Below are 22,904 nucleotides of genomic sequence, written 5' to 3' on the forward strand. Positions count from 1 at the left end.
AGTGACGACTTGTAATCTTGCCAAGTAAAAACCAAAGTGCTCACAGCATATATGCGACCTGCTTGTCCTCTTCTCTGTACTTCTTCCCTCCTTCCAACCTCACTTCTTATTACTTCCCTCTGTCCTTACCTCACTCTAGCCTATTGGCCTTGCTCAAATTTGGTAAGCAGAAGACGACTATTTGTTTTGCCTAAAATAAGATATCCTTATGCCTCATTCCAACATTTCCTTCAGGCATTTACTCAAATGTCACCTTCTCAACCACCCTATATAAAATAACATTTTCACTCTACCCTATCCCCACTCATCAACTGTATAGCTCTTATTCTGCTTTATTTTTTCCATGCCATTATTACATTTGATATACAACATATAGCTATTTCTGGCCCTTCAATTCTTGCAAAACAAACTCAGGAACTAAGTAAATCTGAATGTATTTTAAGACAGGGCTGATATTCCTCAATATCTGAGTTGTCACTACTCTTTAAAACTTAGGAATCAAATACATTCAGATAATCTCACATCCTTTGATATTCCAACTGTTGTTACTCTTTGAACTTGGGAGCTAATTAGATCTGCATAGTGAGGAATAGTTACAATTACTTAATTTTGTCTCTGTCTCTCACAATAAAAAGCTCTGTGAGAGTAAGGGGACTTTGTTTTGGTCACCCCTAAATCTCTTGTACCTAATGCAGTACCTTGGTACATGAGAGAAACACAGTAAATATTTACTGCATGCCTATTGTGTTGGGCACCATTTTAGGTGCTAGGGCGCAAATTCTCACATATGTCTTTTTTTTTTTGAGACAGGGTTTCGCTCTGTCACTCTGTTGCAGTGGTGTGATCATGACTCACTGCACCTTCAACCTCCTGGACTCAAAAATGAACAAGACAGACATAGTATCTGTTCTTGGAGCTTACTGTCTAGTGTAAGAAACAGACAAAAAATAAGTAATCATATTGAGTACAAATGATGCTAAGTGTCAGGAAGGAAATATACACGTTACTAACTAAACTAAGGCAGAGAACTATTATGGACAGGGTAGCCAAGGAAGGCCTCCCTCTCTAAAGCTGACAACTAAGGTGTCACTATACAGGTAAGAAGAAGACAGCTAGGTCAAGAGAACTATAGAATGGGAAGTAAGTACACATGATTAGTGTGTGCACGAAGAAATAAAAGCATTTTTAAAAAGACACAGTAGTCTCCTAAGGCAAATACTGACAGAAGTCAAATAAAATGAGAATAGAAAAAAACACTACTTAAATTTTGCAGAATGAAGACTACAAGTGACCCTGACTGACAAAACGTCTTTGGTGGTGAAATAAAGCTAGAACTTGTGCTAAGGGGAGTACATGAGTATACAGGAAGAAAGAAAAAAAGGAACAATAGCTGGAAGAATATGAATAAAGGAGTATTTTAAAGATGAGATACTAGACCCAGTTTATAGGGTAATGAAACTAACCCCATAGAGGAGGAGAGATTAATGATGCAAGAAAAAAGGGAGATAACAAAGGAATAAAATGGTTGAGATGGCAAGATCGATTCACAAATGAAGGCATGGCCCAAAGTGATGGAGGATCTGTTATAGGCCTTTGCTCTAGCCGATTCCTCCGCCTGGAATGTTCTTCTTGCAAATCTTCACTTCTCAACGAGGCCTCCACTGAATCTGTCATGTTTGTCTCTCACTTCCTACTAGAATATAAATTCCAAGATGGCAAAGTTTTTGTTTTATTTAGTGATAATATCTCAAGAGCACAGAACAGTGTTGTGGTACATAATCAGCACTCAAGTATTTGCTCAATCAATATTATCAATTTAATACCGAGTTTTCTTTGCCATAAATTATCAACATGTACATAACCACATTATTTTAAACTAGCTACCATCATATGACAATTTCCCTACTACCGTGACTAACAAAGACATGACTCTGGTAGTGGAATGCTTCTGTCAGAAGTTTTTTAAACTTAGACATTCACTCTGAAGCCAAATCCTACCTATCCTTTGAGGTCAAACATAACTTATAGCACCTCTAAAGCCTTTCCCAACTTTTTCAGCGTGATATGGTTTGGATGTTTCATCTTCTTCAAATCTCATGTTGAAATGTGACCTCCAATGTTGGTGGTGGGGCCTGGTGTGGGAGGTGCTTGGGTCATGAGGGTGGATCCCTCATGATTCTCTTGGTGTTGTCCTCGATGTAATGAGGGAGTACTCACTCTATGAGTTCACACAAGATCTGGTTGCTTAAAAGAGCACCTCCTCCCTAACCCCACCTTGCCATGTGATACAACAGCTCCCTCTTTGCCTCTTACCATGATTGAAAGCTTCCTGAGGCCCAGAAGCTAAGCAGATGCTGGTGCCATACTTATACAGCCTGCAAAACCATGAGCCAAATAAACTTCTTTTCTTTGTAAATTACCCAGCCTCACATATTTCATTTCTTTCTTTTTTTTTTCTTTTTGAGACAGGGTCTCGCTCTGTCACTCTGTTGCAGTGGTGTGACCATGACTCACTGCACCTTCAAACTCCTGGGCTCAAGCAATCCTCCCCACCTCAGGCTCTTGATGAGCTGGGACTACAGGTGCATGCCACCATACCTGGCAAAGTTTTAAATTTTTCTGTAAAGGGTCCTTCTGTCTTGCTCAGGCTGGTCTTGAATTCCTGGGCTCATGTAATCCTCCCATCTTGGCTTCCCAATGTGCTGGCATTACGGCCATGAGCCACAACGAACAGCCAGGTATTTCTTTATAGCAATATAAAATGTACTGGCACACATCACATATCAATTTCTCACTCTTGGCCATGCACGGTGGCTCATGCCTGTAATCCTAGCACTTTGGGAGGCCAAGGCATGAGGATCATTTGAAGCCAGGAGGTCAAGATCAGCCTGGGCAACAAAATGAGACCCCACCTCTATAAGAAACAAAAAAATTAGGTGGGTGTGGTGGCACATGTCTTTAATATTGGCTACTTGGGAGGCTAAAGTGGGAGGACTGTTTAAGCCCAGGAGCTCGAGGCTGCAGTGAACTGTGATCGTGGAGTGCCACTGCACTCCAGCCAGGGTGACAGAATGAGACCTGTCTCGAAATAAAACAAAACTTCTCATTCTTTTGAAACACAGTATATATTACATGTAATTTCATCTGACACGTGTCATAATGCATTGTCTTAATTTTTTTCCATAATGCATTGCCTTGTAAGTTTTTTCAAGTTTTATTTCTTTTTTTTTTTTTTTTTTTTTTTTTGAGACAGAGTCTCGCTCTGTAGCCCGGGCTGGAGTGCAGTGGCCGGATCTCAGCTCACTGCAAGCTCCGCCTCCCAGGTTTACGCCATTCTCCTGCCTCAGCCTCCCGAGTAGCTGGGACTACAGGCGCCCGCCACCTCGCCCGGCTAGTTTTTTGTATTTTTTAGTAGAGACGGGGTTTCACGGTGTTCGCCAGGATGGTCTCGATCTCCTGACCTCGTGATCCACCCGTCTCGGCCTCCCAAAGTGCTGGGATTACAGGCTTGAGCCACCGCGCCCGGCCTCAAGTTTTATTTCTAACAAAAAACTTAAATGTAGGCCTGGCGCAGTGGCTCATGCCTGTAATCACAGCACTTTGGGAGGCCAAGGTGGGTGGATCACCTGAGGTCAGGAGTTTGAGACCAGCCTGTCCAGCATGGTGAAACCCTGTCTCTACTAAAAAGTACAAAAATTAGCTGGGCGTGGTGGTGCATGCCTGTAACCCCAGTTACTCAAGAGGCTGAGACAGGGGAATCACTTGAATGTGGGAGGCAGAGGTTGCAGTGAGCAGAGATCATGCAATTGCATTCCAGCCAGGGCAACAAGAGTGAAACTCTGTCTCAAAAAAAAAAAAAAGAAAACAAAAAACCTTAAAGAAACACTTGAAAGTTAAGTTGTAGCTATTTGTTTCAGATGCTCAGGTAACTGCTAAGAGCATGTTTTCCTCAGATAAAAGATCAATGAGAAGATCAATAATTTTTACCTTCTAACAACATTAAATGGAAAAAGTATCAATTTTTATCTTGCTAAGGGTAATAATTTAAGTCAGCAACAATTAGCACATTGGTTTTACAATTTAAATACCATACTGATCTATGTACTATCTACCTCATAAGGGCTTACTTAAATCTTCTTGTAGAAGCCTAGGTCTCACATTGTCAGACATTAGATCAACCTTTTCTAAAATAAGAATAACGACTTAAATAATCAGTGAATATCTCATAGATTTGGTTAAAGCACTATAAGTTATGACCCACCTTAAGGATCTATTAGCAATAAAAAAGTATATATTACTATCAATAAAAACCTGAAAAAAAAAATCAACTTCTGCCATGAACCTATTACAAGCCTCCTATATCTCAGGCACTTAACTATACACTTTATAAACATTTACAATCATGAAAGAAAAATATTTTTCGGGCCGGGTGCGGTGGCTCACGCCTGTAATCCCAGCACTGTGGGAGGCTGAGGCGGGCAGATCACGACGTCAGGAGATTGAGACCATCCTGGCTAACACGGTGAAATCCTGTCTCTACTAAAAAAAAAAAAATACAAAAAATTAGCTGGGTGTGGTGGTGGGCATCTGTAGTCCCAGCGACTCGGGAGGCTGAGGCAGGAGAATGGCGTGAACCCGTGAGGCGGAGCTTGCAGTGAGCCGAGATTGTGCCACTGCACTCCAGCCTGGGTGACAGAGCGAAGACTCAGTCTCAAAAATAAAAAATAAATAAATATTTTCCTGATAATATAAATGAGGAAACTAACACGGAATGACTAAGAACTTAAAGATTACACTGCTTAAGTGATCCAAAGATAAACCAACATTTACTACATTCTTGGTTAACCTCTACAATAAATCTATTTGGATACTTAAGATTTTTGAAACACCATATTTAAACAATATGATTATTAGTTGTAAAGATGATTTCCTCCAAAGATTTTTGTGACTGAAGAAAAAGTTAGGAAAAAAAGACAATCTCCCAATCCAATACTAACATTTCATTCTCAGCTATGGAAATTTTTTTTAATGCAGAGAGCACTAGCAATTTGGGCATTCTTATCAGTACAGCACAGATACAAGATCCACTGAAAACAGTAGTAACAGCTATGATTTTCTGAATCCCTACTATGTGAATGGCATTATGCTACAGGAAAGCTGGCTCCAAGGCCAAAATCAATGCAGTCCTCACTATTTTTGAATGATACCCATCCTTGTGATCAAGGTTTGGCAGATTATTTCAAATGGACATTTTTTATCAATAGAATAGGATGTAGGACATCTGGATGTCTGTCTCCTTTGAGGGATTTACACACACACACACACACACACACACACACATACACACACGAGACAGAGAGGGGAAAAAAACAGAGAGAACCATGAAGTGTTTACCTCCTGCCTTACCTTTCTTGATTCTTTCCTTACCACCCACAACTTGCTCTTCTTGTGGCATCTGAGATAATTTCTGCATAAACAGCTTCTCGAGAGCTTGTGCCATAAGAACAATGTCATCTCCAGGCTACAAAACATATTAAATATACCATAAGGATATACAGTATGGTCACTGTACCAAATGTCTTAAATTCAGGCCACTTTATTGAAGGCAGTAATATAGTACTCCTAGACAGTATTAATCTCTTATAAATTTAGAAAATAGTGAAGTTGCTCACATTTTATTTTCTTATTCTCTATGGTTGAAAGCAGCTCACATTTAAAATTCTAGCATTCTACTCCTTCAACTTCTAACAAGTACCCAAATGGCTTTCCGAACACTAGAGAATTACAATCCAACCAATCCTACTAAATCAAAGAGGTATTAAAAATGAGAATTTCACCAGGCATGGTGGCTCATGCCTATAATCCCAGCACTTTTGGAGGCTGAGGGGGGTGGATTACTTGAGGTCAGGAGTTCGAGACCAGCCTGACCAACATAGAGAAACCCTGTCTCTACTAAAAATACAAGATTAGGCCGGGCGCGGTGCTCACGCCTGTAATCCCAGCAGTTTTTGGGAGACTGAAGCGGGCAGATCACCTGAGATCGGGAGTTTGAGACCAGTCTGACAAACATGGAGAAACACCGTCTCTACTAAAAATACAAAATTAACCAGGCATGGTGGTGCATGCCTGTAATCCTAGCTACTCGGGAGGCTGAGGCAGGAGAATTGCTTAAACCCGGGAGGCGGAGGTTGCGATGAGCTGAGATAGTGCCATTGTGCTCCAGCCTGAGCAACAAGATCAAAACTATGTCTTTTAAAAAAAAAAAAAAAATTAGCCGGGTGTGGTTGCACATGTTTTTAATCCCAGCTACTAGGGAGGCTGAGGCAGGAGAATCACTTGAACTGGGAGGTGGAGGTTGTGGTGAGCCGAGATTGCACCATTGCACTCCAGCCTGGGCAACAAGAGCGAACTCTTGTCTCAAAAAAAACAAAAAAAAATTCAATTTTTCAATCAATTATTTGCTTACAAGTCTTCATCTTGCTTCAATTTATGACTGAGAAAAAAGTAAGTAATTTACAAAGCAACAGTTCTCTTAAAGAGAACATTTATTTCTAAGTTAGGTAGCTCAGGAAAATTACTAAACTTCATTTAAAAATATTACATCTGAAAGCACCCTTTGGAATTGTAGTTAAATTAAAATGAAGTTGCCAATGGTACTGATTTTTAAAAAATCCACATTGGAGCTGGATGCAGTGGTGTGTGCCTATAATCCCAGCTACTTAGGAGGCTGAGGTGGGAGTATCACTTGAGCCCAGGAGATCAAGTCCAGCCTAGGCAACACAGTGAGTCCCTGTCTCAGAAAAAAAAAATCATTTGCATTGGCTGATAGTTTTAAATTTGTGCTGATAGTTTTAAATTTGGCTGATACTTTTAAATTTGGCTGATAGTTTTAAATGAGTGCAGTGGTGTGATCTCGGCTCACTGCAACCTCCGCCTCCCGGGCTGAAACGATTCTCCTGCCTCAGCCTCCAGAGTAGCTGGGACTACAGGCATGTGCCACCATGCCCAGCTAATTTTTGTATTTTTAGTAGAGGCGGGGTTTCACCATATTGGCCAAGATGTTCTCGATCTCTTCACCTCATGATCCTCCCACCTCCGCCTCCCAAAGTGCTGGGATTACAGTTGTGAGCCACTGTGCCCAGTGAGAACATATCTGATCTTTAAATCAACTTGTTATGAAGTTTAGAAGTAGGCAATTGGTTTGGCTTTTTAGTTTATGGCCAGGGGTCCATACTGTGAAAATTTAATGAAGATTAATATATACTAAGACTTTTCCTTTATCTCATAACTAAAATGACAGGAATGCAACAGAAAACATTCTGAAATACTTTATTCACAGAAACCAGCTCTCATTGGTATTTTTTAAAAACATAACAAGCCACTACAGCTATTCAGGCACAAAAATATTATAGCAAATAGACTGAACAAGTATTGGTATGTGAAAATTGTGAAATTCAGTGAAAAAGTATTGTCCTTAAAAATATGTAACAGATCTTGGCCAGGCACAGTGGCTCACACCTATAATCCCAGAACTTTGGGAGGCCGAGGTGGGTGGATCACCTGAGGTCAGGAGTTCGAGACCAGCCAGGCCAACATGGTGAAACCCGTCTCTACTAAAAAAAAAAAAATGTATAAAAAATTAGCCTGGCAGGGTGGCAAGTGCCTGTATTCCCCACTACTCGGGAGGCTGAGGCAGGAGAATCACTTGAACCTGGGGGCGGAGGTTGCAGTGAGCCGAGATCACACCACTACACTCCAGCCTGGGTGACAGAGCCAGACTCCATTTCAAAAAAAAAAAATTATATATATACACACACACATATACGTAAAAGATTTCAAATGAAGAGACTTGAAATCTGAAATGATCACGATTTTATACCTCTCTCTCCTATATGTAACGGCAAAGAATTAGCAAGTATAACATAAAGCTTACATACCTTGTTATATAAATAACAATTTGAGAACATTGTATTGAAGTCTTCTATACATTCTGAAGCCTTCACATAATATTTATTCTCCAAGCGCTTCTTAATTGTATTTAAATCCATTGGGTTTTTTATAATGGTATAATAATCCTATGGTTTTGAACAAATTCTAAATGTTAGTAAGAATGAATACACTACAACCATTGATATACAAAGAAATTTAATACACTATACACCTGTAACTAGAGAAACTGATTATCTTTAAAAAGTCATATTCTGGCTGGGCACAGTGGTTCACGCCTGTAGTCCCAGCACTTTGGGAGGCTGAGGCAGGAGGATCACTTGAGGCCAGGAGTTCAAGATCAGCCTCGCCAACATGGTGAAACCCATCTCTAATAAAAATACAGAAAATTGGCCGGGCGTGGTAGCTCACACCTTTAATCACAGCACTTTGGGAGGCCGAGGTGGGTGGATCACCTGAGGTCAGGAGATCGAGACCAGCCTGCCCAACATGGGGAAGCCCCATCTCTACTAAAAATACAAAAATAAGCCTGGCGTGATGACGCGTGCCTGTAATCCCAGCTACTCGGGAGTCTGAGGCAGGAGAATCACTCAAACCTGGGAGGCAGAAGTTGCAGTGAGCTAAGATTGTGCCATTGCACTCCAGCCTGGGGGACAGAGCAAGACTCTGTCTCAAAAAACAAAACAACAACAAACAAACAAACAAAGAAACCCAGAAAATTAGCCAGGTGTGCTGGCACACGCCTATCTTCCCAGCTACTTGGGAGGGTGAGGCCCAAGAATCACTTGAACCCAGGAGGCAGAGGTTGCAGTGAGCTGAGATCATGCCACTGCACTCTAGTCTGGGTGACAGAGCGAGACTCTGTCTCAAAAAAAAAAAAAAAGGCCATATTCTAGAAACTAAAACCTTTAGTAATGAGAAACAAAGCTGACTGCTATGGCATTATTTTTAGATGTTTAAAAAAAAAAGCCAATAAAGATGAATAAAGATAAGAATTTCAGAATAAAATTATCCTTGAAAATAAAAAGGGCAGGAGGAGTAAGAACCTTGTTTTTATGGAGTCTGACTCCATAGAATAAAATCCCATCTTCAAGTTGACTAGCTATATTGTAAACTACTCAACCATTGCATTACTGAATGGCTAAAAATTCCTAACTTAAGACCTAAAGTCAAATTCTGTATGTGATGCGACCAAGCCTGCCAGGAAGTGTCAAGAGAAACTTCACGGAAAAGGTAAAATTCAGGATAACTCTGCATCCAAAAGGTGAAGTGACATATACTATAATAAAACATGTATTATAATTTATCACAACTCATTAAAATAAGAATGTGAATGCTCAGAAAAATACTTTGTTTTTTTGGAAAACAATTACTCATTGGGATAGACTTCAGTGATGCTAAATAAATCAGGTATTTGTTAAATATTTTTGTATTTTTAATTTTTGGAGATGGAGTTTTACTTTTGTTGCCCAGGCAATGGTGTAATCTCAGCTTACTGCAACCTCCACCTCCACCTTCAAGAGATTCTCCTGCCTCAGCCTCCTGGGTAGGTGGGATTACAGGCATGTGCCACCACACCTGGCTAATTTTGCATTTTTAGTAGAGACGGGGTTTCTCCATGTTGGTCAGGCTGGTCTCGAACTCCTGACCTCAGGTGATCTGCCCACTTCAGCCTCCCAAAGTGCTGGGATTACAGGCAGGAGCCAACGTGCCCAACAAATATGATTTATTAAAGACTAGCTATGTCTTACAGAAAGGTACAGGATTTTTTTTTTTGAAATATAGTTGAAGACATACATACAGGCAACTTTAGTTTCACAGCATCCACAGGACGTTGAAAAGGCCATGAAAAACTATGCTTCCATAAATCCTTTAGGACAACTTTTTGTAGATACTGAAGTTGATTTGTCAATCGCCCATTTTTCTTGGTATTTATATACTCTGGTGGAGGAGGGTTAACAATAATAGCTGTTTGTCGACTTGGCAGAGACATTCTTAACTGCTTCGAATCCTGCTTACACGTACATATCCTGAAAAACAAAAACTGAGTACTTCAGAAGCACTTTAGGAATGGTTTCCACAGGAGCTGAAAAGTGTTATTCAACAGTAACAGAGGCCAGGCACAGGGGCGCAGGCCTGTAATCCCAACACTTTGGGAGGTCAAGGCGGGTGGATCACCTGAGGTCAGGAGTTCCAGACCAGCCTGGCCAATGTAGTGAAACCCCGTCTCTACTAAAAATACAAAAATTAGCCAGGCGTGGTGGCACATGCCTGTAATCCAAGCTACTTGGGAGGCTGAGGCAGGAGACTCGCTTAAACCCAGGAGGCAGAGGTTACAGTGAGCCAAGATCATGCCATTGCACTACAGCCTGGACAACAAGAGTGAAAGTCTGTCTCAAAAAAGAGTAACAGATACTATATTTTAAAGCACATCATGATTAAGACAGGATTTAAAAAAAAAAAAAAAAAAGCCAAAAGCAGCAATTTTTAAACAAACTTTTTCTATACAAGTAGTAAAAGTTTTACTATATATGCCTTAGTCTTGGATGTTTTAAATTTTTCAACATCTCAGTCTTTCTGCCTTTCAAAAAAACACAAATTGAGGTCTTAGCAGGAAAAGTCTATAAATTCCTAGTCGGAAGAAATAACAGAATGTTAAAGACATGATCAGTGTGTAAGTATTCTACAACTGTTAATTCAACAAAGAGAAAAGCAAAGTAAAAAATTTTTCTGGCTAATTTGAAAAAAGTGATTTATTTATTTATGGTCTCTCTCTCTCTCTGAGATGGAGTCTCACTCTGTCACCCAGGCTGGAGTGCAATGGCACGATCTTGGCTTACTGCAATCTCCGCCTCCCAGGTTCAAGCGATTCTCCAGCCTCAGCCTCCCAAGTAGCTGTGACTGCAGATGCATGCCACCATGCCCAGTTAATTTTTGTATTTTTTGGAGAGACAAGGTTTCAACATGTTGGCCCGGGTGGTCTCAAACTCCTGACCTCAGGTGATCCACACACCTTGGCCTCCCAAGGTGCCGAGATTACAACCTTGAGCCACCATGCCCAGCCAAAGTGATTTTATTTTTATTTTTCTATTTTTATTTATTTTTTTGAGATGGAGTCTCATTCTACCGCCCAGGCTGGAGTGCAGTGGTACAATCTCCACTCACTGCAACTTCCGCCTCCTGGCTTCAAGTGAATCTCCTGCCTCAGCTTCCTGAGTAGCTATGATTACAGGCGCCTGCCACCACGCCCAGCTAACTTTTATATTTTTAATAGAGGCAGGGTTTCACTACATTGGCCAGGCTGGTCTGGAACTCCTGACCTCAGGTGATCCGCCCTCCTCGGCCTCCCAAAGTGCTGGGATTACAGGCGTGAGCCACTGTACCCGACCCAAAGTGATTTATTTTAAAACCAAATTTATTAGAGTAAAATGTTACTCTGTGGCATATATTGCTACATCTAGAATAAAATATTTTAAATTTCATAGGTGTTTCAGAAAGACAGTATTTAATATTCCTAGACAGCATCATTAAGGATAAAAATGGTACTACATAATACACATAATACCTCAAGTACATGAGCAAAATGAAAAGTAGTTATGAAATAATTTTGCCCACTTTTAGAGATCAGTGTTAACAGCCTATATCCTTGTCTGCATTAAAGTAGTATTAGTTCTCACCTCCTGTTGCATATTAATCACTTGTAGATATTTTTGAATTACAGCATAATACATACCAAAATTTACCATATTAACTCTAAGTGTACAGATCAGTAGTGTCATTTAAGTATATTCATGATGTTTTTTGTGAAACCAATCTCTAGAACTTTTTCATCTGGCAAAACAGAAACTCTATGTGCATTAACCAACAAATCTGCATTCTTCTGTCCCCCCTGTACCTAGCAACCACCATTCTGCTTTCTGTTGCCATTAATTTGACTACTCTAAATACTTCATTAAAGTGACAAATCAAATTATCTTTTTTGTGACTGGCTTATTTTTCCTAATATAAAGCCCTCAAGATTCATCCATGTCGTAGTGTGTGTCAGAATTTCCCTTCCTTTTAAGGGTAAATAATATTCCATTGTATGTGTATCATTTTCTTTATCCATTCATTCATTGATGCCACTTGGGTTGCTTCCACTTGTTGACTCTATTGTGAATACTGCTGCTATGAACATGGGTTTACAAGTATCTCAGGACCCTGCTTTCAATTCTTTTGGATATACATACACAAGTAGAATTGCTAGATCATATGGCAATTATATTTCTAATTTTTTGAGGAAGCCTATCCCATTTTCCATGGCCAATACATGATTTCACATTCCCACTAACAATGTACAAGAGTTCAATTTCTCCACATCCTTGCCAATAGAAATTTTTTGGTTTAATACTAGCCATCCTAATAGTTATGAGGAGCTGTGGATCTTTAAAAATACCAATGCTCAGGTCCCAATCTCTGGCGAGAGTGCCGGGGAATCAGTTTTGTTGGTTTTTTTAACTGTTACTTCTGATGTGCAGCCAAGATTGAGTACTACTACATTAAAATGAATTAAAGGTGGTTATCAATCTTCTACTTTCACGATTTTCATGTTACACATATATGGAAATATAACACTTAATAAAACTCATAGGCTGGGTGCTGTGGCTCATGCCTGTAATCCCAGAACTTTGGCAGGCTGAGGAGGGCAGACGGCTTGAGGGCAGGAGTTTAAGACCAGACTGGACAAGATTAAACCTCCCATCTCTGCAAAAAATACAAAAATCAGTAGGGCGTGGTGGTGCACATCTGTAGTCCCAGCTACTTGGGAGGCTGAGGAGGATCACTTGAGCCCGGGAGGTAGAGGTGGCAATGAGCCCAGATTGTGCCACTGCACTCCAGCCTGGGTGACACAGCAAGACCCTGTCTCAAAAAAGAGCTCAGGAGTTCAAGACTAGCCTGGGCAACACAGTGAGACCTCACCTGTAAAATTAAAAAAGAAAAGAAAAAGAAAAATCATTAAGAACATCATTAAGAACAAAGATGGAGCTATTCTAGGATGTCACAACTAAACTGGCTCTTATCCTGGCTTCGTAATTATTTAAAGCTAACCTACTTTTTAGGTGCCCCAGTCACCACACCCTCGCTCATCCACAAAGGTTAAACACTCCACTGACTTTTATCACTATAGACCAAACTGTGACCATTTTTTAACTTTACATATAGTATTATTTACTATGTATTATGTTTTTGGTTTTGAGATGGCGTCTCACTCTGTCGCCCAGGCTGGAATGCAGTGGTGCAATCTGGGCTAAAAAATATATATATATTATATACACATATATATACACATACACAATATACTTTCTGCAGTCTCATGGTTTCATTTTCTACTTTTTTTTGAGTCAGGGTCTGACTGTCACCCAGGCTGGAGTACAATGGTATGATCTTGGCTCACTGCAGCCTCAAACTCCTGGGCTCAAACGACTCTCCCACTTCAGCCTCCTGATTCTCTGGGACTACAGGTACACGCTGCCATATCCAGCTCATTTTTGTTTTGTTTTGTTTTTTTTTGTATTTTTTTGTAGAGATGGGGTTTTTCTATGTTCCCTAGGCTGGTCTCGAACTACTGAGCTCAAGCAATCTGCCCTCCTTGGCCTCCCAAAATGCTGGAATTACAGGTAAGCCCACGGTTCCCTGCCTCATTTTCTACATGTAATTTTTTATTTGGAATTACTTTCTGCTGGTATCTTTGGCTACAGACATTCCCCAGCCTTGATTTTTTTAAAAAAAATACCTTGCCACACAAAAAACTTACACAAGGATGTTTATAGCAGCTTTATTCATAATTGCCAAAACTTGAAAATAACTAAGATGTCCTTAAGTAGGTGAAAGGGTAAATACACTCTACTACATTCATGCAATGAAATATTATTCAGTACTGAAAAGAAATGAGCTATCGGCTGGGCGTGGTGGCTCACACCTGTAACCCCAACATTTAGGGAGGCAAAGGTGGGCAGATCACCCAAGGTCAGGAGTTCAAGACCAGCCTCAGCAACATGGCGAAAACCCATCTCTACTAAAAATACAAAAACTAGCTGGAAATGGTGGTAATCCCAGCTACTCAGGAGGCTGAGGCGTGAGAATCGCTTGAACCAAGTAGACAAAGGTTTCAGTGAGCTGAGATCCCACCACTGGACTCCAGCCTAGGTGACAGAGCGAGATTCCTTAAAACAACAACAACAACAAAAAAGACATGAGCTATCAAGTCACGAAAAGACATCGTGAAAACTTGAATGTCATTCTCAAAAAAAGGCAAAACTGAGGTCAGGAGCTCGAGACCAGCCTGGTCAACAGGGTGAGACCTCCCTATCTCTAATAAAAATACAAAAATTAGCCAGGCAATGTGGTGCATGCCAGTAATCTCAGCTACTTAGAGGCTGAGGCACAAGAATTGCTTGAATCTGGGAGGTGAAGGTTGCCAGCCAAGATGGCCCCACTAAACTCCAGCCTGGGCGACAGAGTGAGACTCTATCTCAAAAAAAAAAAAAAAAAAAAAAAAGACAAAACTATAGAGATAGTAAAAAGATCAGCAGTTGCTAGGGGTCTGGAGAGGAAGGAATAGGCAGAGCACAGGGGATGTTCAGGGCAGTGAGATTATGTTGTATGATACTATAATGGTAGATCCATTTGTCAAAACTCATAGAATATACACCAAAACAGAAACTATGTAAACTATTAATGTTGGGTGATGACATGTCAATGTAGGTTCATTGATTGTGACAAACGTACCACTCTGGTGCTGTACTTGAAACGGGGTAGATGGGAACACTATTTTCTGCTTAGTTTTGCTGTGAACCTAAACTCCTCTAAAACACAAAATCTTTTTTTTTTTTTTTTTGAGACAGAGTCTTGCTCTGTCGGGAATGCAGTAGCACGATCTCGGCTCACTCCAAGCTCCGCCTCCCAGATCCAAGCCATTCTCCTGCCTCAACCTCGAGAGTTGCTGGACTACAGGCACTACAGGCACCTGCCACCACGCCCAGCTAAGTTTTTGTATTTTTAGTAGAGATGGGGTTTCACCGTGTTTGCCAGGCTGGTCTCGATCTCCTGACCTCGTGATCCGCCTGCCTCAGCCTCCCAAAGCACTGGGATTACAGGCATGAGCCACTGCGCCGGGCCAAAAATAAAATCTATTAAAACACACATACATAAAAATCCTCTCCTACTATGTTCAGCGCTAACACAAAATTTTTGCTCTCCCACAAATCCTAAATACCTTAAAACATTCCATAATTCTATATCCCTCACTGGCCTTCCTCAGTTACCTTCCTAGACTTCTCTGCAGTATTTAACATGGCTAAGTACATAGTACCTATAAATTACTTATAAGTCTTTTTGTCAAATATGTGCAATTGAATGTAATCAAGATTTTATTTATAATTTTAAAATTTTGTTGGAGACAGGGTCTTGCTCTGTCACCCAAGTAGGAGTGCAGTGGCTCAATCATGGCTCACTGCAATCTTGAACTCCTGGGCGCAAGGAATCCTCCTGCCTCAGCTTCCTGAGTAGCTAGGACTACAGGTACATACCACCATGCCTGGTTAATTATTTTTTCAGGGGAGGGGGGAAGCCAGAGTCTCACTATGTTTCCCAGACTGGTCTCAAATTCCTGGCTTCAAGTCATCCTCTCACCTCAGCCTCCCAAAGCTCTGCGGATTACAGATGTGAGCCACCATGCCAGCCTAATCAAGCTTTTAGATTTAACTTTTATTTTACAGAAAATTCAGGGACTTAGAGCTGTGCTATATGATGGCCCCTAGTTAACTGTAACAATTTAAATTTAAATCACCCAAAACTTAACAGAATTAAAAAACTTAGCCACATTTCAAGTGCTTAATAGCCACATGTGGCTAGCAGCTACTGTAAGAGACAATGCAGATATAGAACATTGCCATCACAGCAGAAAAGTTCTAAGGGACAGTGCTGGAATGGCCTATTTCACAAAAGTCAAGGCATTACAGAAAATAAGAAAAATGACTCTACATTAAGATCCATGACATACAACTCAGGAAAAGCAGGCAGGGGGTGGGGGGTGGGAAGAGCCATGCTAGCCAAACTCAATTGGTTATTCTATATCAAATCTTGGTTTTAAAAATCAGCCATATTTCCAGCCAGAAAGGTGGCAAAGAAAAAGATCAGTCATAACAAACATTTTGAGACAACTAGGGAAATCTAGGGGATTGTTCATCTTGATAGATGTAATAGCAAGGTGTACAGAAAAAAATGCTAAGTGTTGCTCAAAAAAACTTGTGAAGTCATATCTGTAATATATCTTTAAAAGGCTTGTGGGAAGAAGGCTATACAGAAAAGCAAACATGGCAAAATGTTGACAACTGCTGATATACAGAGATGTTTTTTGTATTATTTTACCTTTCTCTATGCTTGAAAATTTTAATAACAGCCTTAAATACATTGTAATTGAGGGCCACAGACGGCTTGAACATGAATGGACCAAACATTAACAAATAATTCTGATATCATTGTCACTGGGCAAAACAATAGCTAATATTTGATAATCCGATTATCTTCTCAGTGGTGAATTTTCTGGATTTCTTGGCTGCAGGCCCTGGTTTCTAGTGTGAAGCTCACTGCCCAGCAATATATGACTAAAAATTTTCCTTTTCATAATTTATCCACTGTCATTACCCATCTTACTGCTTTAATTACTTTAATCTGTTTCTTTTAAACGTTTAAAAATGCGCTTATGTGGCTTTTTATACTTCGCAAATTTCTATGCTAGACAGCTGTCAATTTTACTATTTCACTTTCCCTAAAGCCTTTATGACTAATTTTAGCTTTTTTTTTTTTTTTTTTTTTTTTTTTGAGACAGAGTCTCGCTCTGCCGGCCAGGCTGGAGTGCAGTGGCATGATCTTGGCTCACTGCAAGCTCCGCCTCCCGGGTTCACGCCATTCTCCTGCCTCAGCCTCCCAAGTAGCTGGGACTACAGGCGCCCGCCACCTCGCCCGGCTAGTTTTTTTGTATTTTTTAGTAGAGACGGGGTTTCACCGTGTCAGCCAGGATGGTCTCGATCTCCTGACCTCGTGATCCGCCCGTCTCGGCCTCCCAAAGTGCTGGGATTACAGGCTTGAGCCACCGCGCCCGGCGCTCTTAATTTTTAATAACGAACTAAAAAGCCACCACAAGAGTCCTATAAAATAACCCAAAAGAGGTTTTTGTTGTTGTTTTGATTTTAGGACAGAGTCTCACTCTGTCTCCCAGGCCATAGTGCCATGGAGAAATCTCGGTTCACTGCAACCTCTGCCTCCACAGCTCAAGAGATTCTCCTGTCTCAGCCTCCCTAGTAGCTGGGATTACAGGGAGGCATTATACTACACCCGGCTAATTTTTGCATTTTTAGTAGAGATGGGATTTCATCATGTTGGCCAGGCTGTCTTGAAATCCTGACCTCAAGTGATTCACCTGCCTCAGCCTCCCAAAGCACTGGGATTACAGGATTGAGCCACCATACCCAGACAATTTTCATCTTAATGGTGGGTCCTAATCACTTGTGAAGTATCAGAAGTAAACATGTTGGTTAATTTAAGGTTCTAAAAAGCATTTACACTCACATTCCAATGTGCCACCTTAAGGGGGGAAAAAAAGTACAGAGTTACCATTATACTGGCAACTATAATCTGCAGTCTAACCCATCTAGGTGAAAGTCCTCTGTTTTTTTGTTTTGTTGAGAGGGTCTTGCTTTGTCAACCAGGCTGGAGTGCACGATCACCGCTCACTGAAGCCTCGATCTCGGGCTCAAGCCATCCTCCCAAGTAGCTGGGATGACAGGAGCATGTCACCACACCTGGCTAATTTTTGTAATTTTTTTTAGTAGAGATGAGGTTTCACCGTGCTGCTCAAGCTGGTCTTATTAAACTCTTGGTCTCAAGTGATTCTCCCACCTCGGCCTCCCAAAGTGCTGGGATTACAGACGTGAGCCACCATACCCAGCCTCCACTATTGCTTCTAATGTTTATAGTGATTTGTCATTTTGTTATTTCTGCTTTCAAAACATTTTTTGCCCATGGATATTATCTCTAGAAAGATGGGTCATACACGGTAGCTCATGTCTGTAAACTCAACACTTTGAGAGGCCAAGGTGGGAAGAACACTTGAGTCCAGGAGTTCAAGACCAGCCTGGGCAACATAGTGAGATCTTGTGTCTACACAAAATACAAAAATTAACTGGGCATCATAGAGCACACCTGTAGTCCCAGCTACTCTGGAGGCAGAGGTGGGGGGATCACTTGAGCCCATGAAGTGGAGGCTGCAGTGAGCCATGATTGCACCACTGCACTCCAGCCTAAGTGACAAGAGTGAGAACTTGCCTCAAAAATAAAATAAAATAAAATAAAAGCCAAGCATGGTGGCTTACACCTACAATCTCAGCACTTTGGGAGGCCAAGGCAAATGGATCACCTGAGGTCAGGAGTTTAAGACCAGCCTGGGCGACATGGTAAAACCCTGTCTCTACTAAAAAGACCAAAATTTGCTAGGTGTAGTGTCACATGCCTGTAGTCCCAGCTACTTGGGAGGCTGAGACAGGAGAATCGCTTGAATTCGGGAGGGGGAGGTTGCAGTGAAGTGAGATCATGCCACTGTACTCCAGCCTGGGCAACAGAGGGAGACTGTCTCAAAAAACAAACAAAACAGGTAGGAGAAGAAAATGGTAAAAAAAAAAAAAAAAAAAAAAAAAAGATGTGTCATAAGCAGATGAAATCTAATGTCAAGAATTCAATGTTGCATAGTAACCACTCATTACAACTGTTCAAAAACAATGTATCATAATTAAAAGCTCAATTCACTTTGTTGAAGACAATCACATAATAGTGTAGCCTCCCCTTGTTACATCGGTCTATGGTTCCATGAACAAATTACCTGAAAACCACATGCCTCTTCACCCCTCAGTAACTCTCAAAATAACCTTGGCAACTCTGAAAAGAATCTTTTTCTTGCTGTCACCCAGGATGGAATGCAGTAACATGAACCCGGCTCACTAGAACCTCTGCCTCCCGGGTTCAAGTGATTCTCCTACCTCAGCCTCCCAAGTAGCTGGGATTACAGACCTGTGCCACCAGGCCTGGCTAATTTTTGTATTTTTAGTAGAGACAAGGTTTCACCATATTGGCCAGGCTGGTCTTGAACTCCTGGGCTCAAGCGAGCCTCCTGCCTCAGCCTCCCAAAGAGCTGGGATTACAGGCATGAGTCACAACACCCAGCTGACAAATTTTTGAATTCCCTCAATGATTACTAACCACAAAGATGGATGTATTAAATTGTGTTGCCCTATGTGCATACTTGAGTCTCAGGAAACAGTACAGCATAGAACTAAAGAGCTGGAGGTAAAAAGTAACCTGGCCCTTGATGAGCTCATATACTAACTCCAAATCCTACAACATCAAATGAGCAGTCTCCAATCCAAGGGAGAAAATAGTTTCTGCAAACTTAGATCAGGCTTCAATTTGGGCCAGAGGTAATTAATAGAAATGAATTACAATGTTTATTCCTTACAATGACTCAATCTTCTCATTTGCTTCTCCCTTCAGTCTAAGGATGAGGCGCTTTTTCTATCTAGAACTCTTTTCCCAGGGACTCTAGATAACACTCCCCCTTCACCCCTGGAAGGCCCTTGGTCCCCCCTTTTTTTTTTTTTTTGGTAGAGATGGATCTCACTATGTTACCCAAGCTGGTCTTGAACTCCTGGGCTCAAGCACTCCTCCACCTGCCTCAAGCTCCCAAAGTGCTAGGATCACAGGTATGAACCATTATGCTGGTTCATCTTTTCTGTATCTTCAACAGATGTCCTGGTCCATCTTTTCTTTATCTTCGACATTTATCTACTAGCTTCCCTCCATATAAACTTTGTCAAGTCTCCTTTAAAATGCTTCCCTTAATCCTATCATTTTCTTGGGACCTCAATCTTTTCTTCCATACCTCATCCCAGAGCATCCTGAGAAACTACATTGTCTTTACAGCCTACTTCACACTTGGCTTTTCCCCAACATTCCTCTAAAACTCCCTTTACACTAAGATTAACACTTACCATACTAAATTGTTAAATCCAATGAATTATTTTTGACTCTTAACTTGACCTCCCAGGAACATCTGTCACTAAACTATTATGACCCTTAAAATGCTCTTCTGGTTTCCAGGATACCATTTTCCAAATTCTATTTGTTCATTCATTGAATATGTACTAACATAAAGCACCTACAAATGCGGCCAAAGCATTGAGCTAGAATTTGGGGATACAGTCTCTTTGCAGAGTTTTTTGTATTTTTTATAGAGATAGGGTCTCACTCTATTGCCCAGGCTGGTCTCAAACTCCTGAACTCAGGCGATCCTCTGACCTTGTCCCCACAAAGTGCTGAGATTACAGGCATGAGCCACTGCACCTAATTTTTTTTTTGTATTTTTAGTGGAGATGTGGTTTCGCCATGTTGGCCAGGTTGGTCTTGAACTCCTGGCTGCCCGACTCAACATGCCAAAGTGCTGGGGTTACAGGTCTGAGCCACCTCAACTTCCCTTTTCTGTCTTTTTTTTTTTTTTTTGCGATAGAATCTCGCTCTGTTGCCCAGGCTGGAGTGCAGTGGCACAATCTCGGCTCACTGCAACCTCCACCCCTCCAGGTTTAAGCAATTCTCTGCCTCAGCCTCTGGAGTAGCTGGGATTACAGGCGCATGCCACCACACCCAGCTAATTTTTTGTATTTTTAGTAGAGACAGGGTTTCAACATGTTGGCCAGGCTGGTCTTGAACTCCTGACCTTGTGATCCACCCTCCTTGGCCTCCCAAAGTGCTGGGATTACAGGTGTGAGCCACCGTGCTCTGCCCACCCCCCTTTTTTTTTTTAATTCCATCTATACACCGTCCCTGGCCCCTGCAGCCCCGCCGCCCCACCTTATGCCAATCTCAGCCACTCCAAAGTATCAAATACATGGGCACAAATGAATGCTTAATATAATTTAAATATTCGAGATACTTACTCTTTTCCTATTCTCCAATCAGCAAACCACTGCTTTTGTTCAATCACTAGTCACCATATGAATTATGCAACAGTGTTGCTTAAGATCACACAGTTCAACTCACTATCCTTCATGCTATATAAACCCCATTATAATCTGCCCCCTTGGCCACCTTACTAGACTCATCTCTTCCTACTTCACCAATTCCCAACACTGTCAGCCACAGTGAAGCAGGGTACCTGTAGTACCAGCTAGCCAGTAGGCTTAGGCAGGAGAATCGCTTGAGGTCCGGAGTTAAGGTTGTAGTGGGCCATGACAGTGCCTGTCAATAGCCCCTGACTCCAACCTGGGCAACACAGCAGGCCCTTTTTTTTTTTTTTTTTGAGACGGAGTCTCATTGTCATCTGGGCTAGAGTGCAGTGGCCTGAGCTCAGCTCACTGCCACATCCACCTCCTCCTGGGTTCAAGCAATTCACCTGCCCCAGCCTCCCGAGCAGCTGGGACTACAGGCGCCTGCCATCACACCCAGCTAATTTTTGTATTTTTAGTAGAGACGGGGGCTTCATTACATTGGCCAGGCTGGTCTTGAACTCCTGACCTCAGGTGATCCGCTTGCCTCCGCCTCCCAAAGTGCTGGGATTACAGGGGTGAGTCACTGCGCCCGGCCTCTTCTATCTTAATTCTTAATACAGGCCAGCGCGCCCGTATTGGGCCTTGAGGTAAGGCCCACCACAATTCTGCAGTACCCAGAAGACGGTTCAGCATGTTCCAGGGGCTTAACAAAGTTAGTTGAATAAATAAATGAAGCAAGAACCCGAACTTCCCCGTCCCAAATGACCACTTGGAGAATAAACACAAAATGCTAGCTAAAGCTAAAAGCTCCGTACTTTCTCTTGCATTTCCAAAATTACAGTTACAGGCAGCAGCGATCCACACCAGTCCAAGACCTAAGAGGAACTACAAAGACCATGAGTATATTTCAAAATGGGAGGCGTCAGTTGGACAACTGGACCTCCCACTCCCTCGCCCCAACCTTCTCCTTCCCAGCCCTCCCTTGAAGAAAAAACCAGACATTTAGGGGGAAGGAGGGAGAGAGAGAAAAAGATTCCTTGGGGGCAACGAGTCTGAAGTTGGTAAGGCCAAAGGAAAGTCACTGGCAACTCACCTGGGCTGCAGGCACGAAGTCGGGGTGGCCTTCTCAACTGCCCGGACTGTCCTACGATGTTGATGGGGTGGGGGAGGGGAGAGGGGAAAAAACGGTTGTTCCCACCCAAGGCCGCACCTCGGGGCCGGCCTAAGGCAACACCCCTATGGAGGGTACATTACCTGTAATGTTACCTGTATATTACAAAACGGACCTTACGTGACTGCCCCTTTTTGGCCGCACAAAATTAAGCCGTGCAGGCCAGCAGTTCTCCGCGGTTCCTCGCTGCCAGTTTTTGTTGCAATGGCGGCCGCTAGGCGACTGCGACAGGCGCCTTTATAGGAGACCCCCCGCGGGCGGCCTGCCCATTGGTCTGAACCTGTCACGTGACCACACCTACCCCCGCGCGGCGCAAAAAAGGTGTAGGAGTCTGAGCTGGGCAGCTCAGGCCTCATAGGGCAGGCAGAGTGGGTTGGGGTCCTTGCTGTGCAGAGAGCGGGCGTTTGCTGTTAACACAACGTTTTCACTAATCAGTTAGCCTAGTACAGGTTCTTGAGTTTTGGCTTCTGATGTTTTCGTCGTTTTCACACTTTTTTTTTCCAGCCTTCTCCACAGTTCCTGTCTCTTGCACGTAGTGAGTGCTTGATCAATATTAAGTAGCAGCTGAGGCTGGAGACATGCTCTCATTGGTTTTAAAGTGGCAATTTAAGAGCTGTTTCGCAACAGCTGCGTGCTGATAAGTGAGTGATTTAGGATTTTGAGTCTTCACAACTACCTCTTGATGGTTTGCAGATACTTTAAGGGTGCTAATA

The 22,904-nt window shown here is 42.0% G+C and overlaps 1 protein-coding gene across 9 annotated transcripts in view; it reads right to left on the reverse strand.

The window, feature by feature from the left end:
* The window catches only part of LOC105485381 (bromodomain testis associated), a 63,959-nt gene extending 41,512 nt beyond the window's left edge, over nt 1-22,447 (reverse strand). For 2 of the 9 annotated variants that reach the window (XM_011747689.3, XM_011747679.3), the window contains exons 1-5: nt 22,275-22,425; nt 22,114-22,164; nt 9,749-9,977; nt 7,938-8,075; nt 5,407-5,521 (exon numbers count right to left, since the gene is read on the reverse strand). In XM_011747689.3, the coding sequence (XP_011745991.2) occupies nt 5,407-5,521; nt 7,938-8,075; nt 9,749-9,940 (445 nt within the window). In that variant the 5' untranslated portion in view covers nt 9,941-9,977; nt 22,114-22,164; nt 22,275-22,425. Of the gene's footprint in view, nt 1-5,406; nt 5,522-7,937; nt 8,076-9,748; nt 9,978-20,027; nt 20,137-21,835; nt 21,906-22,113; nt 22,165-22,274 lie in introns of those variants that run through there. The other 7 variants (XM_071079973.1, XM_011747682.3, XM_011747684.3 and 4 more) reach the window with 7 other exon arrangements.
* Nucleotides 22,448-22,904: the final 457 nt, after the last annotated feature.

This window comes from Macaca nemestrina, chromosome 1 (genome assembly GCF_043159975.1).
Source record: "Macaca nemestrina isolate mMacNem1 chromosome 1, mMacNem.hap1, whole genome shotgun sequence".
In the NCBI taxonomy this organism is placed as follows: Eukaryota; Metazoa; Chordata; class Mammalia; order Primates; family Cercopithecidae; genus Macaca; species Macaca nemestrina.